The sequence below is a fragment of the Lithobates pipiens genome, unplaced genomic scaffold, assembly GCF_037356315.1.
Source record: "Lithobates pipiens isolate NorthernLeopardFrog02 unplaced genomic scaffold, aLitPip1_a1.2 Scaffold_8, whole genome shotgun sequence".
NCBI classification, from domain to species: Eukaryota; Metazoa; Chordata; class Amphibia; order Anura; family Ranidae; genus Lithobates; species Lithobates pipiens.
Genome location: NW_027507903.1, coordinates 616,610,771 through 616,628,509, shown reverse-complemented (window position 1 = coordinate 616,628,509; position 17,739 = coordinate 616,610,771). Strand labels below are relative to the sequence as shown.

At 43.2% G+C, this 17,739-nt stretch overlaps 1 protein-coding gene across 1 annotated transcript in view; it reads right to left on the bottom strand.

Annotated features, from left to right (window-relative positions):
* Positions 1-422: 422 nt before the first annotated feature.
* The window catches only part of DNAH2 (dynein axonemal heavy chain 2), a 328,965-nt gene continuing 311,648 nt past the window's right edge, over positions 423-17,739 (bottom strand). The window contains exons 80-88 of the mRNA XM_077470685.1: positions 16,690-16,881; positions 14,809-14,993; positions 12,092-12,320; positions 10,078-10,229; positions 8,417-8,531; positions 6,973-7,149; positions 6,698-6,772; positions 5,166-5,316; positions 423-1,387 (exon numbers count right to left, since the gene is read on the bottom strand). Of these exons, the coding sequence (XP_077326811.1) occupies positions 1,233-1,387; positions 5,166-5,316; positions 6,698-6,772; positions 6,973-7,149; positions 8,417-8,531; positions 10,078-10,229; positions 12,092-12,320; positions 14,809-14,993; positions 16,690-16,881 (1,431 nt within the window). The 3' untranslated portion in view covers positions 423-1,232. The remainder of the gene's footprint in view (positions 1,388-5,165; positions 5,317-6,697; positions 6,773-6,972; positions 7,150-8,416; positions 8,532-10,077; positions 10,230-12,091; positions 12,321-14,808; positions 14,994-16,689; positions 16,882-17,739) is intronic.

The window sequence follows — 17,739 nt, the reverse complement described above, 5'->3', positions numbered from 1 at the left end:
TTTACTAATTAGGTGAAGGCAATTAGTTCCACTAGATTTTAGTTAGGGGTATCAGAGTAAAAGGGGCTGAATACAAATTCACACCACACTTTTCACATATTTATTCGTAAAAAAAAATGAAAACCATTTATCATTTTCCTTCCACTTCACAATTATGTGCCACTTTGTGTTGGTCTATTACATAAATTCCAATAAAATACATTTAAATTTTTGGGCGTAACATGACAAAATATGGAAAATTTCAAGGGGTGTGAATACTTTTTCAAGGCACTGTATATACAGATTACTGATCCAGCACTGCTTCCTCCTCCTCTAGCAGAAAAAGGATACACATGTTCCACCTTATACACAACTTATTGATCCGGCAGGTCCTACAACAGCCATTATTGTCAGACGCAAACAAAAACAACACACAAACAAAATTTACTGTAAACTTTAAAGAACTTTATTGCAACAGAAACAACGTTTTATGCACTTAAATATAAAAATAAGTTAAAGGGGCACTTACTTTAAGAAAACCAGTCACAGTGGGGCTTATGCTGCCATTGATATCCCATATAACTGCAGACTCAGAAGCTGGGAGACAGTCTGATTTAGGGCGGCAGCAGCAGCCAGAAATGACACTTAGTGCTCTGGATTGAGACACACTATAGAAAGATGTGCTTTGTTCATATTTCATGTCTAATGTTTACAACCACTTTAAAGAGGAAAATTCAAATCTATTAAAAGTAAGACTAAACATTTATATTCAGGTATAGCTGAATATTACGCAAATGCCTAAATACATAGATGGAATATGTATAAGGGAGTTGTTTTAACTGCCAAAAGATTTTTTTAAGGATGTATTGATTACCGAGCTGTAATAATTTGGGTCTTTCACATACACCAGAGGTTCAGACATAAGACTGAATAATCCTAAAGCTGGCCATACACTAAAAAAATCTGATTGTACAATCTCCTTTAAATTTCCCAAAACAATCTATTTAATTGTGTATACAATCAGGCAGGCCTTTGCACCGCACAATTGCCTGTAGATCCAATCTAATGGTATAATGTATTGTCAGTTTAGTCTTGCATAAGCCTAATTGTGACTGGTTGTCATGAAGGCTACAGGTCAGAGAACCATTTGCAGTGGAACATGGCAGAACATGTGGAGCACTCATTGGTATGCTCTGATATGCTCTGTCCATAGGTGTGATAGCTCATACATGTGGGGAGATACTTCTGGTCATTTAACTGTCCAGACTCATCAGCAGAGCTGTTCCTCGCTTGATCCAATGTTCTGGAGGTGACGCCCCAGTGCGAAGATCCACACCTATCACGAAGGAGGCACGACCAGAAGACCCTGTGCGGATTGGGTAATAATAACATGGGCAGGGGTAGAGACCTGTAATAGACAGTAAAGAGGCTTTTTAGAAAAAAAGATCATAAAAGTTTCAGTAAAGGACAAAAAACTTCTGAAAACATTGCTAAGATAATTATTAGACTAATACAACTCTATTGTTACACAGGGCAATGCACCATGGCAAGTAAGTCGCAGTGTAGGGTAACTATTACAGTGGTTGTAAACTTATACATATATGAGATGAAACAAATCCTCCTACATAAGTTGTACTTGTTTATCTGCAGTCTTCTATCTATAGTCATTCAAATTCCAGAATTTTTACAGCTTGTCTGAACTGTCAGAAAAAAAAGGGGGCGGAGAGCTGAAAGGGGCTGTAAACTCTCCAGGTTTTTCACCTTAAAGCAGAAGTCCGCTGATTTTTTTGTTCTTTTTCTTTTTAAAAGTCAACAGTAAGGATGAGCTCCGGCGTGTTTGCATACTCCACGTGCACAGCCCACCAGGAAGTCGGCACAGCTCTGCGCTAATCACAGGCAGTGTGACATTGCCCCGATGCGCGGCTGCAGAGATCGGGAAATGTCTCACTGCCTGTGATTAGCGCTGTGCCGACTTCCTGGCGGGCTCTGCACGTACAGTATGTGAACATGCCGGAACTCATTCCTACTCAGCAGCTACAAATACTGCAGCTGCTGACTTTTAAAATAAGGATACTTACCTGTTCAGGGTGCCCGTGATGTCGGCACCCAAAGCCGGTCTATTCCTCGGCTGTCGGGTGCTGCCGTCGCCATCTTCGGTTGCGGCTTCATTTCCTGGTTCCCTACTGCGCATGCGCGACTCGTGCTGCGCTATCCCACTGTTCCCTGCTGTCTTCTGGGACCTGTGTGTCTCCCAGAAAACAGCGCGGGGGGCGGGACAGAGAAGGCACCGGAAGTGGTGTGGATACCCGCGGGTGGCTCGTGTATCTATGCCCGGAAGTGGGAGCAAAATACCTGTATTAGAAAGGTATCTGCTCCATCCTCTCCCCTGAAGGGTGCCAAATGTGACACCGGAGGGGGGGGGGACCGGAAAAGTGGAAGCTCCATTTTTGGGCGGAACTCCGCTTTAATGCATTCTATGTATTAAGGTGAAAAACCTTCTGTGCTGCAGCTGCCCCCCAGAGCCCCCCTTTTACTTACCTGAACTCGATCTTTCCAGCAACAGGCACACCAGCTCCAGCCGGTGACTCGGGTCCTGATTGGATAGATTGATAGCAGCACAGCCATTGACTCCTGCTGCTGTCAATCAAATGCAATGACGTGGGAGCTGGGGGGGGGGGCCGGGCCGAGTCTTACTGTCTGTGTCAATGGAGTTCCCCGAGGGAGAGTGCTTCTCCAATAGGGCACTCGAGAAGATGAGGAGCCAGGAGCGCCGCTGAGGGACATCAGAAGAGGAGGATCGGGGCAACTCTGTGCAAAACCAACTGCACAGAGGAGGCAAGTATAACATGTTTGTTTAAAAAAATATATATATCAAAGCTTTACATATCCTTTAAGTTACACTCTGCAAAGTTCAGTGAGGAGAGCCGATTGGAGGGTCTGAACACACCACACCTCCACACAGCAAACAGGAACAGAACTGAGGCTGTCAATCAGCTGGAGATCCCTCCTCTGTCACCATTTTCCTCTTGGTGTCAGGAAAAATTGTCAGAAGTGACTCATGCTGATAGCAGAGGAAGGGGGCAGCAGACAGAAATGACACTTAGTGCTCTGGGCTGAGAGAAGCACACACTATAGAGGGATATGCTTTGTATTTAATTTCTGAGGCCTTACAACCACTTTATTATGTAGAGGCTAAAACAATTCACCCAGATGTTCACAGAAGACATCACAATTTTCCCCACAAGCTAATAAAGATTCTTTTAATTTCTAAAGCCTATTGAGTGTATGATAGTGCTAGAAGTAAAGTGGTTCTGATTGATATGTAGGAAGGTGTGTTTTCCTACAACAAAGCAGATCTGTGGTGAAAACGAATGTGGATGGACCTCGTTCTGATCCTAGGCTGCTACATACATCTCCGATACTGAAAAAAGGAACATTTTTGGTTGCATACTGAGGAGCACCTGGGACAAAAGTTTATTTCGGTCTTTTTGAAACAAATAATGGTTATGAGCATGAAATACAGCCAATAATTTTCTGGCAAAAAAAGCCTGAACAGCTGATGCTAATAGGAACACAATGAATGGACTAGGGCAGTGATGGTGAACCTTGGCACCACAGATGTGTTGGAACTACATTTCCCATGATGCTCAACTACACTGCAGAGTGCATGAGTATCATGGGAAATGTAGTTCCAAAACATCTGGGGTGCCAAGGTTCACCATCACTGGACTAGGGGAACATTGTTAAGGCTTGAAGAAGACTAGCATCTCCTAAGGCAGTGTTTCTTAACATTGTTTCAATCAAGGCAACCTTTTTAGGCTCGGTTCACACCAGACGCGGCACGACTTGCCGCGCCGCGACCTGCCGCGACCTCAGCGGCGACTTGCAAAATGACTTTTGTATAGAAGTCAATGCAAGTCGCCCGAGGTCGCCGCAAAAGTAGTACAGGAACCTTTTTTCTAAGTCGGAGCGACTCGAGTCGCTCCTACTAGAACGGTTCCGTAGTACAGAACGGGGGCGACTTGTCAGGTCGCGGCGCGGCAAGTCGTGCCGCGTCTGGTGTGAACCGAGCCTTAAAATTCTGCAAAATCTCGAGGCACCTCATTCTAAATGTAAAAAAAAAAAATGAAACTAATATTTTTACATAATGCAGCAACATCCACACATGTAGGACACCCAACATCAGAGGTGATTTATTCTTTCAAAGCAATTACACCAAAGCAGGGATGGGGCAAACATGGATGTTGTGCACATGCCCAACGTCCACTTTATCAACTGATGTCACTGGTTGTTAGAACACCAGTGGCTAGAAGGCAGGCTTGATCCACCTGCTGACTTGTAAACAATTTTTGGGCAATGTTTTAGGCATTTTGTCAAGTCACTACTGAAGAAACCTCAAGGCACCCCAGGGTACCTGGGCACCTTGGTTGAAAGAGGCTGTCCTACGGGCACTTAGCACAAGAGTGGCTGGGAGGCAATAAATGCCAACCAATGATACCACCAAGATAATAATTCACGCCCTCGTTATCTCTCACCCCCAAACTATTGCAACCCCCTCCTTGTTTGCCCAACTCTACACAGGCTATGCCATCTTCAGTCTATCATGAATTCTACAGCCAGACTCGGACACCTTACCAACCGCTAAGTATCTGCCACTCATCCCTGTGAATCCCTCCACTGGCTTCCACTCGGCCCAACAAATAAAAAAATCCCATGCTCTCCTCCAAGAATTCGCCAGAGCTTCTCCCGTCCTCTGGAACTCCTTACCCCAATCTCTCTGGTTATCTCCTACTCTGTGCACTATTAGGCAGTCATTGAAAATTAATCTCTTCATCTCTAAATCTCTTCCACCTTGGCTCTGTTCCATGTAACGTGGAAGTTTATTTTTACTTGTGACTGTAGTGTTCCATTAATTCATAAAACACAGGTGAAATCCAAACTGGCAATCAGAATTAATGAAGACAGATTCCTAAGTGTCAATGAGCATTAACAAAGACAGGTTCCTCTCTAACAATGAGCATTTCTGTAGGTAGGAGAGGGCATAGCTGGACCTATCAAAGACTGTCCAAACAACATCACAACCTTAATGTACATGTAATTCTTTTCCTTGGTGTGAAGTTCCTACAGTAGGGTGTGTGTATATACCTCTGTATTAATACAAATTATATATATATGTTCAAGTATACCTTTGCTGCTCTTCTTCTTGCTCTCAGTTGGTCTGAAGTGCACAGTTGGCAATGGACACACCAGTTGCATTGGCTCTGCCTCCATCAAACATGAATTCTTCTTATCCCATCCAGCTCCTTCCAGATACAGACCGCGAATCCACACCCCATCCTAAAAAAATGGACATTATCATTATCCATCACTACTAGTGTGTCACCCTGTGGGAGGACATCAAAAATACACTATATTACCAAAAGTATTGGGACACCTGCCTTTACACGCACATGAATTTTAATGGCACCCCAGTCTTAGTCTGTAGGGTTCAATATTGAGTTGGCCCACCCTTTGCAGCTATAACAGCTTCAACTCCTCTGGGAAGGCTGTCCAGAAGGATTAGGAGTGTGTCTATGGGAACGGTTGACCATTCTTCCAGAAGCGCATTTATGAGGTCAGGCACTGACTTTGGGTAAGAAGGCCTGGCTCGCAGTCTCCACCTTAATTCATCCCAAAGGGATTTGATTGGGTTGAGGACTCTGTGCAGGCCAGTCAAGTTTCTCCACCCCAAACTCACTCATCCATGTCTTTATGGACCTTGCTTTGTGCACTGGTGCGCAGTCATGTTGGAACAGGAAGGGGCCATCCCCAAACTTTTCTCACAATGTTGGGGGCATGAAATTGTCCAAAATGTCTTGGTATGCTCACACCTTAAAAGTTCCCTTCACTGGAACCAAGAGGCCAAGCCCAACCCCTGAAAAACAACCCCACACCATAATCCCCCCTCCACCAAATGATTTGGACCAGTGCACAATGCAAGGTCCATAAAGACATGGATGAGTGAGTTTGGGGTGGAGAAACTTGACTGGCCTGCACAATCTGATAGAACACCTTTGGGATAAATTAGAGCAGAGACTGCAAGCCAGGCCTTCTCGTCCAACATCAGTGCCTGACCTCACAAATGCGCTTCTGGAAGAATGGTCAAACATTCCCATAGACACACTCCTAAACCTGGAGGAGAGCTTTGCCAGAAGAATTGAAGTTGTTATAGCTGCAAAGGGTGGGCCAATTCAATATTGAACATATATATTATATATATATATATATATATATATATATAAATATATATAAAACATTTATGTTCACCAGCATACCCAGTAGCTCGTAAAGAGCAACTTTAATTCTCGTATATAGAAAAAGCTTTTTCTACATATGAGCATTAAGATTGTGCTCTGCAAGCTACTGAATGTGCTGGTGAACATATTTTTGATGTCTGACTACCATGGTGGCATCGTTCACCATACTCTCACCAAGCACCCTCCTTCTATAGGTCTTCAAGCTATTTGGAGTGCATCTGGATATACATATTCACCTTTTAGAAGGAGGACAGACTCATAGTCCCCCTTCTGTCTCTATCACCCTGCAGGAATAGGACAGACTCGTAGCTCCCTTCTGTCTGCAGAAGGAGGACAGACTCATAGCCCCCTTCTGTCAGTATCTCCCTGCAGGAGAAGGACAGACTCATAGCCACGTTCTGTCTGTAGATTTCAATTCTCACCTTTGGAGGATACACCAGGTTATTATCATCTACAGTAGAGACAATGAATTCCCAAGATAAAGAGTCCACAGAGACCTAAAAAAGACAAAACATTATTCATCATCACTGAATAATCCTATAGATTTGTAGCCATAGTATAGTGCTATTATATACATAGTTACATCATTCACTTTGACGCCACTAACGTAATGCTAAAATCCTCCTAGAATATGTTTTCATTGGTTGTCATTGCTCTTTTGTTATCCATATCAGTGTACATTGCCCCATTAGCTCACATTATTTTGCCGAGCCGCGCTCTGGAGTACAGCAGTCAGGAAACCAGTTGGGAAGGTGAATGCGGAAAGCCAGAACAAAACTGGAGGGCGCGCAGTCTCTGCCCAGCGAGCAAACATATCTACACGCGATGCCAGGTCCCGGGTCCAGGCTGCCAGTGGTTTCAAGGAAGGGTAAGCCTTTAAATGAAAATGGTTATTAGTTTGGTTATTCCCCGTCACTTACATCCCAATATCTTTTTATTTGTCTTCATGTTCACTTGAGTCATATTCTACAATCTTTTGGCCATGAAAACTTGCTTATTTATTTAATCAACAGCTGCTGTATTTTATTATTCCTTCAGATTTCACACCATATCACCTCTTTTCACACTGCCTTCCATCATCTCTCCCCATTCCACCCTCCATCACCTCTCTTCATCCTGCCCTTCATTATTCCTCTTTATTTCATCCTTTATCACCTCCCTACACCCTGCCCTCCATCACCCCTGCTCATCCCATCCTTGATCATCTCCCTACATCATCCATCCTCACCCCATCCTCTATCATCTCCCCTTCTATCCTACCCTCCTTCATCCCAATCTCTACCACCTCCCTACATCCTGTGCTCCATCATCTTTCCTCACTCCATCCTCTATCATTTCCCCTTATATCCTAGCCTCTATCATCCCAATCTCTATCACCTCCCTACATCATGTGCTCCATCATGTTTCCTCACCCCATCCTCATCCGACCATTTATCGTCCCTTTTTTCCTGTCTTCTATCAACAATCTACATCCTGCCCTTTACCATCCCACTTCATTTTGTCTTCTATCACCCTTTTCACCCTGCCCTCCATGATCCCTCCTTATTCCATCCTCCATCACCCCTATACATCCTACTATACATGATCTCTGCTCATCCCATTCTCTATCACTCCATTTAATACTATATTCTATCATCCCTCCTCATCCAGTTAACGATTACCTCTCTTGATCCTTCCTTCTATTATCCCTTCACATCCTGTCATCTCTTACCTCTCTTGATCCTGGCTCCCATCTTCCTTTATCATTCCATTCTCTGTTACCCCTCTTTTCCCTGCCTCCCATCATCTTTCCCCATCCTGTCCTCAATTCCCTTTTATCATCACACTCTCTATCATCTCCGCTTATCCCACTGTATATTACCTCTCTTCATCATGACATCTATTCTCTCCCCATCTCGTTCTCCATCACTTCTCTTCATTCTGCCTTTCATCATCCCTTCTCATAAAATTCTCTTTTACTTCTCTTCATTTTCCCTCTTCATCCTGTCTTCTATTACCCCTCTTCATCCCTCCTCCTCCTATGCTCTTTTAGCTTTCTTCATTCTCTCCTCATTCCCTCTGTCATCTTTCTTTATCCCCTCTGCTGTCACCTCTCCTCATCCTCCCCTCCATCATCCTTTGTCTTTAGTAAATACACGCACCTTTTCCCAGAGTGGCGGAACACGGGCATCATATATGCAGGTGAAGATCTCCTCCAGCTCTGTGGACATGACCACCAAGCCTTGTATTCCGTATTCCAGGTCCTGCAGAGATGACCTACAATACAGAGTAAAATGTAATCAGTAATTTTTTTAGACACAGTGTAAATTCCTTTTCTTGGAGTCTATTGAAGTACACAGGAAGTCTTTAACCTTTTGATTATAATGCCGCCTACAAGAGCATTGGACACTGGCAAAAAAATAAAAAGTGTAGGCCAGCCCAGGATATAACACCTCCTACTACTAGCATGCCTCAGTTTAGTAGCAATACAGTACCGAGGACACACAGGGGTGGGACCTGTGTAAGTCAATGGACTCCAGGAAAAGGATTTTACGGTGAGTAAAAAAATTATATTTTATTTCTTGCCCATCGAGGGACGCAGGAAGTCTTTAACCTTCAGGATGTCCAAAAGCTGTCTAGCTTAGGGGTGGGCAACGGTGCAACAATTGCTAAAAAGCCCAAAGTAACTGAGACTGTTAACAGCATAAGAAGCCGCCTGGAGGACCTTATGACCTAAGCTGGCATTAGATGGGGCATAAATGTCCACCTGGTAGGATTTAGAAAGCTTGTGAACAGAAGACCAGGTGGCAACATTACAAAAAGTAGTTGTCCGATTCGAAAAAGGGCAAGAAGCGCTCAAAGGCCTAGCAGAGTGCACCATATCAGGAAAGAGGATACCTGATCCTTGAGGCCACAAGTCTGAATGATTGTCTGTCTGGGCCTCCTAGAGATGGTAGAAAAAGAAGCCAGGCCATCCTTTCAGGGACCATCCAGAATGACAAAAAGTGGCTCAGACTTTCTGTAAGAAGCACTGGGTGAGGCGTATATTTGAACAACCCAAACCACATCCAGACATTGGAGGGGAATTTGCTTCTGATGAAACAAAGCTGCACACTGCTGGTACAGGAGAACAATGTCATGGTTTAGGTGAAAGGCAGAGACTATCATAGGCACATAGGTCCCTGGGTTTCTAAGCCACCCTGTCTCTATGCAAGACAAAAAAAAAGGTTCTTTCTCATTATAATCTTGTCAGTTCAGCTATTACCTCACAGAGGTGACAACAACAAGGTAAGTAACCTTGTGGGTGGAAGTAAAAGGAGGAATATCTCTAATGGTTTCAAGAAGGAAACCGTTCTCATGGAGTCCTAGACAAATGGCTGGAGGGAACAACATGGGAGACCCCCTATATAAAGGTCCCTATCAAAGAGTAAAAGGCCAAGGGTCTGTGAAACAGAATGGAAAGAGCAGAGACCTGACCTTTGATGGCACCGAGAGCCAGACACTGGTCCAGATCAGACCGCAGGAAGGAGAAGAATTTGGGCTTCAACAGCCATGTCGTTAAAGCCGGAGACAAGAGAAGAAACAAATTGCTAAAGTTAATCTTTAGCAGAGCTAAAGAAAAGACATACGTTCCACCTAGGAACTGGAATAAACTGGGAACATGTGGATAATAGGAGGGGTTTTAATCTGGGCTGGCCTACAGATTTTTGTCAGTGTCCAATAATCTCAAAAGTCTCCTGCGTCCTTTGATGGATGAGAAGGAAATATAATTATAGCATGCCATTTCACTTTATGAAACTTCATTCTTCCGATCCACACTGACCTGATGGTGCTGAGCAGTGCGTTGTATCTCTGGATTTCTTGTAGTAACACAACATTGAGTGGATTGGGGTCATCACTTAAAACTTTCACTGTTCCCTCATAATCGATTTCCTGAGGAATCTTTTGACGAACATCACTCAGTAACTCCAAGACCTGAGAAAGAAGGAATGGTTAATCGTCTGTTAAATGTTTAAACGTTAAAGACCTGTCTAATAACACAAACTGCAAGGTGTCAGCTACTTTTATTAGCCAGAAAACTCTTTACTGTGTGCCTTTCTGAAATTGGTTTCAACCTGCTATTAAGGCCTCCACTTCAGGGCTAAGCCTCACTAATTCCCATGTCCACTGAGAGTGCTTTTACTGGCACAAATTGAACAATGGCATGGTGGGTTTGGGAAGGTCGATCAAGCAGGTATTAAAAAAAGAGGGGTGCACAGAAGAGTTTTCTTCTGATTAGCATTGGTAACAGTAGCTACTTTTTAGTATTTAAGGCAAGTATTCTTAAAGTTAAAATAGTTGACAAGTTTTCTTTAGGGTTTCCCCTAAAGGGTCGCTCGCCCTATCTGATACCTGTGGGAGTTCATTTTATGGATTGAAGTAAGTTGATTCACGATAAGCTGGGCTTGAGTCCAGGCAGTTTTCTACACTTAGCCTGTTTTTATTAATAATTTGATTATCATTGTTTACAGGGGTTATCCCTTTGGGAATGATTATCTACTTGGATCTTCTCTGTCCTATTGGTATCAATGTTAGGTAGAGGAAAAGGAGTTTGTTCATTTCTGATGAAGGAATTGTTTGGGTAAGAGGAGCATATCAGATTGTTTGCTTCAAAGGGGCTTAGACTGTGTGGATGGATTGGTTATGACGGTCTGTGTTTTTTCAGATGGCTTAGTCCCCTTCAAGATTGTTATTACCATTTAAAGTACCCATCAGCAGTATCAACCTCTTGATTTCCTGACCTCCAAATAAAAACAGGGTAGCTTAAGTTGGATCCCACAGGTATTCCTTGATTGATCTAATTTAAATATATTTGCCATATTTGACTATAATCATGCATGTTCCTGCAGGTTTTGATTGTAGGGATGTATCCCCTCAGTGGCACATTTATATTCTGCTGGATCACCTGATGGGCCCGAGAATCCCCTGACTCCTACCTATATTTGGGGTGAGAGTGCAATCATTGGATGACTTAGTCACCACTGTATTTATGTAAATATATGAATTATAGATATGTAGACCCACATGGTCTTTATATATATATATATATATATATATATATATATATGGATGTTTTTTTAAATATTTGTATGTTTATTAAAATGTTTTTTTTGTTATTTTAGTGATATTGTATATAAAGTTCTTACAAGAGCTCCAGAAGAAGCCGTGTGTATGGTGAAACATGTAGAGGAAACAAACCTTTATACTGCAACCGCATGATTTTTATGTGCTGGTTTTAAGAATTTTTTTTTCAATGTTTGTTTAATAAAATTATCAAATTGATATTGTTTCAAAATTAATTAATTCTGCACCTTTAAACTCCCATTTTCGCTTGCTTAATCATTCCTAAATAAGTGTAAATGTAAAGTGTAGTTTTTTACACTAAGTAAATTTACTGCTATGCTGAAAATTGCTATGAATACCTGGGTGTCATTGGATCGCCCACTATTCAGCATTATACACAACACCATTGTATGGTCAGAGGAGGGACACCCCGCTCCTTTTTTTCTAACTCGTATGGCCCCTGCATTTGAAGGTAAACACAGTCAATAGGTGAGGGCTTTTTTTTTGGATGACCTTGTTGGAATGTCTAGTATCCTCTGCATATATATATGATGATATAAAAGACCATTTTATAAACATGCAAAAGGTTTAGAAAAGTTTTAAAAGCTCACTAAAAACCATTACAGGTTCTCTTTAAATGAGTTCAGGGTATTAGAATAAGACCAGATGATGGAACAAGAAGATCTTAGAGCAAACAGACAGTCACAGAGAAAAAAATCAAAAGCAAATCTGACCTTGTCCTCTCTGCTTTGCCCTCCGGGAACGTTCTGTGTGACCTGAGGCTGCAGAGACAGCAGAGTGTCAAACAAGGTTCGTGCCTCGGTGATCTGGCTGGCAATATCCGCGTTGGGGTGCTGCCCGAAGGCTTCCGGGTGATCCACGGTGGGAAGTAGGGAGATGAACTCCTTGTATGATGGCAGTGGGCCGTCACGAGGGATGTAATATGCATCCAGAGAGGAGAGCCTTTGGAGAAGACATATAAACATGGAGTACAGTGCCTTCATACTCTACAATGTTACCCTTTAGAAAAAACTACCATCAACTACAGAATACGCCACACACAGAATGTATTGATTTTATCCTGAGCCGACCTACAGATAAGCACTGAGACAGAAGAAGTAAATACCAGTCAGTATGGTGCACTACCATTTGGCATACCTATGCAACAAGGACAATGGCTGTTCCCATGTACACATATATTTTCAAACTATACACAGAAACAAGGAATAAAAAACAGGAACGCATATCGAAAAGATAAGGGACTCTTTCAGGACAGGAATATGGTAGCTGCCATTGTCGACTTGTTTTTAAACGTGCAGGTCCAGGGCTGCGATCCTGATCCTGACTTCAGGGCTGCCATCCTCCTGATCCTCGTTCCAGGGCAGGTCCAGGGCTACCATCCTGATCCAGGTCCAGTTTGCCATCCCGATCCTTGGTCTGGTGCAGGTACAGGAATGCCATCCTGATCCTAGCTCCAGTGTAGGTCCAGGTCTGCCACCCTGATCCTTGCTTCAGTGCAGGTTCAGGTCTACCATCTTGATCCTTGCACCGATGCAGGTCCTGATCCTAGCTTCAGTGCAGGTCCAGGGATGACATCCTCATCCTAGATCTAGTGCAGGCTCAGGTTTTCCATCTTGATCTTTGGTCTGGTGCAGGTCCAGGTCTACCACCCTGATCCTTGCTCAGGTGCAGGTCCAGGGCAGCTACATGTCTGCGATCTTGATCCTAGCTTCGGTGCAGGTCTAAGGATGCCATTCTGATCCTAGCTCCAGGGCAAAATAGGGCTAAATACTTACCTGCTAATAGTTTTTAGAAAATGAATTTTAGATCAGTTTTAAAGCGGTAGTAAACCATGGCAGAATAAAAAATAAAAAAAAACACCTGTAAGCCCTTGTACACACGGTCAGACATTCTGATGGACAATGTCCAATAGGACCGTGTTGTCGGATAATCTGACAGTGTGTGGGCTCCATCGGACTCCGACGGACCAAGGTTCCAGCTGGGCTATAAAATTTTCTGACAACATGATCCGATCGGACTTTGTCCGATCATGTGTAGAGAATTCCGATCGGACAAAGTGCCATGCATGCTCAGATCAAATTCCTAGACCAAAGCTATTGGCTACTAGCCTGAACGTAGTCCCGTCCTAACGAAATAACGTCATCAGATCGGATTTTCTGACATCTTTGTCCGACTGTGTGTATGCAACAGTTTCAGGCAAAATCCGTTGGACAAAATCCGACGGATTTGGTTGTCGGAATGTCCGACTGTGTGTACAAGGGCTAAGAGGGCATAATGTACTAGTATGCATTGCATTGCATGCTATCACATTATAAGATATTTACCTTCGAACAAAGAAAATCCAGTAGCATGTTGTCGCTACTGAGAGGACTGACATTTTCCCCCGGTCTTTCTTCTGGGTTTGCGGGCTCCGGTGATATGAGTGGCCAGAGCCGCAATGACGTCACTCCCGCACATGCGTGCAGAAGCCCTCGGTTCTGGCACGAAGCTGTGAAGGGCCGGTTTGGTATGTCGAACCTTTAGAGTGCATGTGCCGGTGACATCACTGGCTGCATCCAGGCTGAATATCTCCTAAACCATACACGTTTATGAGATATTCATTTTACCTACAGGTAAGCCTTATTAGCTTACCTGTAGGTAAAAATCACAAAGCGAGCTTTACTACAGCTTTAAGGTTTCAAGCGAGAACTAGTAACACAAACCTATCCCGTTCCTAATTCTTAGGCCGCGTACACACGCGGGGACTGTTTGCTCAACTTTGTCCGTCAAACAGTTTCAGCAAACAGTCCGCTCAAAATTAGCATGGACGGACTTGCCCACACACGACGAACGAACAGTTTGCTGAAACCGTGCGCGATGACGTGAACGGCACGTATGACGGGACTAGCAAACGACGTCCTATACACTGCAAAGCAAACTTCGGCGTGTAAATCCTTTCTGAGCATGCGCGGAACTTAGTTTGACGAACAAGCCTACACACGAGGGGACTGTTTGCTGAAACAAAGTTTCAGCGGACAGTTTTTCGGAATTTCCGAAAAACTTTGTTCAGCAGACTGTTCGCTGAAACTGTCCGCTGAAAGCCCACACACGAGCGGACTGTCCGCTGAAACACTGTTCAGCGGACAAAGTTGGGCGAACAGTCCCCGCGTGTGTACGCGGCCTCACACAGTGCTGTCAAAATGACAGCTCTGAGTTTTCCCTAGCGATTGGGAACCAATCAATCTGTTTCCTGACTGTGTGATCACCATGACAGTTATGAAAAGGTGATCACATGGGTTTGTTTACAACTCTGGTCATGGAGGTGGTAAAATTAAAGATAGCATTAACCCTCCTTGGTTCAGTGATAGCCACAAAGCATATCAGCAGGATAGACACAGGTTTCTACTTAAAATAACAGAGAAACAGCAATATTAATAATAAAAGATCTTACTTGTAGAACTGAGTGGTAAGAACTTGCTCACAGAAATAGTCATTAATATAAGTTCCGAGCAATCTTCGATCCCAATCATCTGTCACGTGGCCGCCATAGTTGACTCCAGAGATCAGATACTTGAGAGCTTCCCAAGGGGTCTCTTCATACTCATCCAAATACAAGCTGAGAAGATTCTCTGAGACCTGCAGATGGAAGCATAAAACCCGGATCTACCATCGTACACAAGTCACTGAGAGTAACCTAATCATATACCACCAAGAACTAGAAAGGAGGGGACTGAAAGAGTCAAGGCACCCCAACATTGTATATATTGTATTGCATGCATCAGGGGCTCATAATGATGCCCTACTGGTTGAAAGACACTGGGTAGAGTCAGAGCTGGTGAGATCACACAATGCTATAATGCACCTCCTAATTCCTCCAAGATGAGTTCTCATCTTTTTAGTACTGCTTTACATTTTATGTCAATTATTTTAAGAGAAATTTGAACTATACCAGTTTCTTCTCACTTCTCTTCTACCTGTTCTTTTCCGATACACTTACTACTGATTAATTATGGAATGAAACTGTGAATGGGGGAGAATCATACTAATTCTTTCTTAATATGGTCCTTCATTCGTCCACCTTTTATTTATGGGGATACTGAGTGGAGCATGGGCCAGAGAATTTGTTAAACGCACATTGACCTCTGTTGGATCATGAGGTCAGTTGGTCTGCTGAGTTGCCATATCTAGTGGAAGTCATTTTTATTTGTGAGTACTATATACGGGTGAAGGTTGTAAATGCTGCATCAGCTATGACTTTTCATTTCCTCTAGAAATATTTTATTTCACCTTTTCCAATGGTACAGAGCCAAAATACAGCCTCATTGATATGACGTTGTGTACACGGCAATTAACCATCCCTAATAAATAGTTACAAATGGAAAAAATGGAAAATAACAGTCATCAAAGACCTTGAACCATTGTAAAGTAGTGGTTAGTGGAAATCTAAGAAGAGCAGTGGGCCCTTCCGCTAGCTAAGCAAGAGCCAGGTAAGGCTGGAAACCATGAGAGCTATGGAGGCAGAGGAGACACTAAGGTGTTGATAAATCACCCAATAAGTGCTGGTAGAGAACTCTCATGGTCATCCAACATCCCATAAGTAAAGTGCAGTCAAACACTTACTGGAGCTACAGACTAGAGTTTCCATCTGTCCAGGATTCACCTAGATCAGTGATGGTGAACCTTGGCACCCCAGATGTTTTGGAACTACATTTCCCATGACGCTCAACTACACTGCATGAGCATCATGGGAAATGTAGACCTAGATAGTCCGGGTTTTGACTGGACTTTGCCTCCCCAACATAGATGTGCGCAAGGGGAGTGTCGGGTATGCTTGGGCACACCCTAATCACCCCATGTGGTGCAGATTCCTCCTGCTACACCTGAGTCCACAGTGTTCCACCCTTAAAAAAAAAAAATACTGTGTGCCACTAAAGTGTTTGGGCTTTGCTTGAAGAAAAGGTGGCAACCCTACTAAAGGCATTGGGTCTCTCAAGGTTAAGCGAAACCTAACCTACCATAAAATAAAAACTCCCCTTTGTTTTGTATAAGGAGTTGATTTGGGCTTGCCCAAATTATTAGTAAACCTGGTCTTAGCCCATCATTCTGTATAATGAAAGGTGGACATATGGTGCACAGCTCCAGTGGAATTTAGCATGCTTTTAATTAATTTCCTCCACCTTCTCTTCAGGTTTTTTGTAGACCTATGAAGTCCTGCACCTAGTTTCTCTCTATAGAGAATAATTTCAGGTCTGGACTGGTTTATAGTCCAAAGTGTGAGCGTCTACATGTTGGACTACAAAAATCTGTGAGAATTATTATAGAAAGGTCTTACCTCAAAGTCGGAGTCGTTAAAGCCATACACAATGTTCCAGCCTAGCTGGAGGAACTTCCTTCGCTCCAGAAGGATGCTATGAAAGAAGCAGAGGGAGAAGAGCAGACGACGGTAGCTGGTGGTCTTGGTGCAGCGGGAGAACTGAGGCTCTGTGATCAGCTGGTAGAGGCGCGTCATGTTGGCGCGGAGACCCTGCACAACACACAAAACGTCAACATAGCAGAAAGACAAAGCCCAACTGAACAAAGCACAACTCTACACCAATAGAGATGGACTTTGTATTCAGATCAGCTTTTACAGTAGTTTAAAGTATATCTAAAATTAAAATGTTATTTAGTTTTGGGTGGAGCAAAGAAGGGGGTTAGAACCTCTGTTAAGTCTTTCTTGCTGACTGGGTGACAGTTACTCTCTCTGTTTGTACTAGTGGCCATTTCATCAGGACAAAAAAGAAATAAAAAACGGTGAAATATCCAAAATGTTACGGTTGTCACCAGAAAAGGAATAAAAAGGGAAATGGAGACACTTATCTAGTGATAACTGCCTAAGAGATAATTTCCCCTCACTTCCTGTGGTATCTTTGGGTCAGGAAGTGGAGGGAATTCTTAGTAGCAAGGACACAACAGCAAAACAAACCTCACAGCAGTTCTAACCATCTCCCATTTTATTAAGGCTTAAAGGTCGAAACGCGCTGGATTTTTGACTGTTATTCACCTGCATTACTAAAAACGGGTTTTCGACGATTTCCATGGCACCAGCCTTTCTCCCGTTTTTGCTCAGATTTCCCATTTTAGCCAGAACACTTTGGGGTTGATTAACTAAAGGCAAATAGACTGTGCAAAGACTACCCAATCACATGCAAGGAAAATTTAAAAAAGAAAAATGCATTTTTGCTTGCACATGATTGGATAATGGAAGCCAGCTGAACTTTTGCTCATTTACTAAGCTCTGGAGCAACTGCACTTTTCAGAGTGCACAGTATAATTGCCTTTAGTAAATCGACCATTTTGGCTAGAGATTCAGTTTAACCACTTGCCGACCACTGCACGCCAA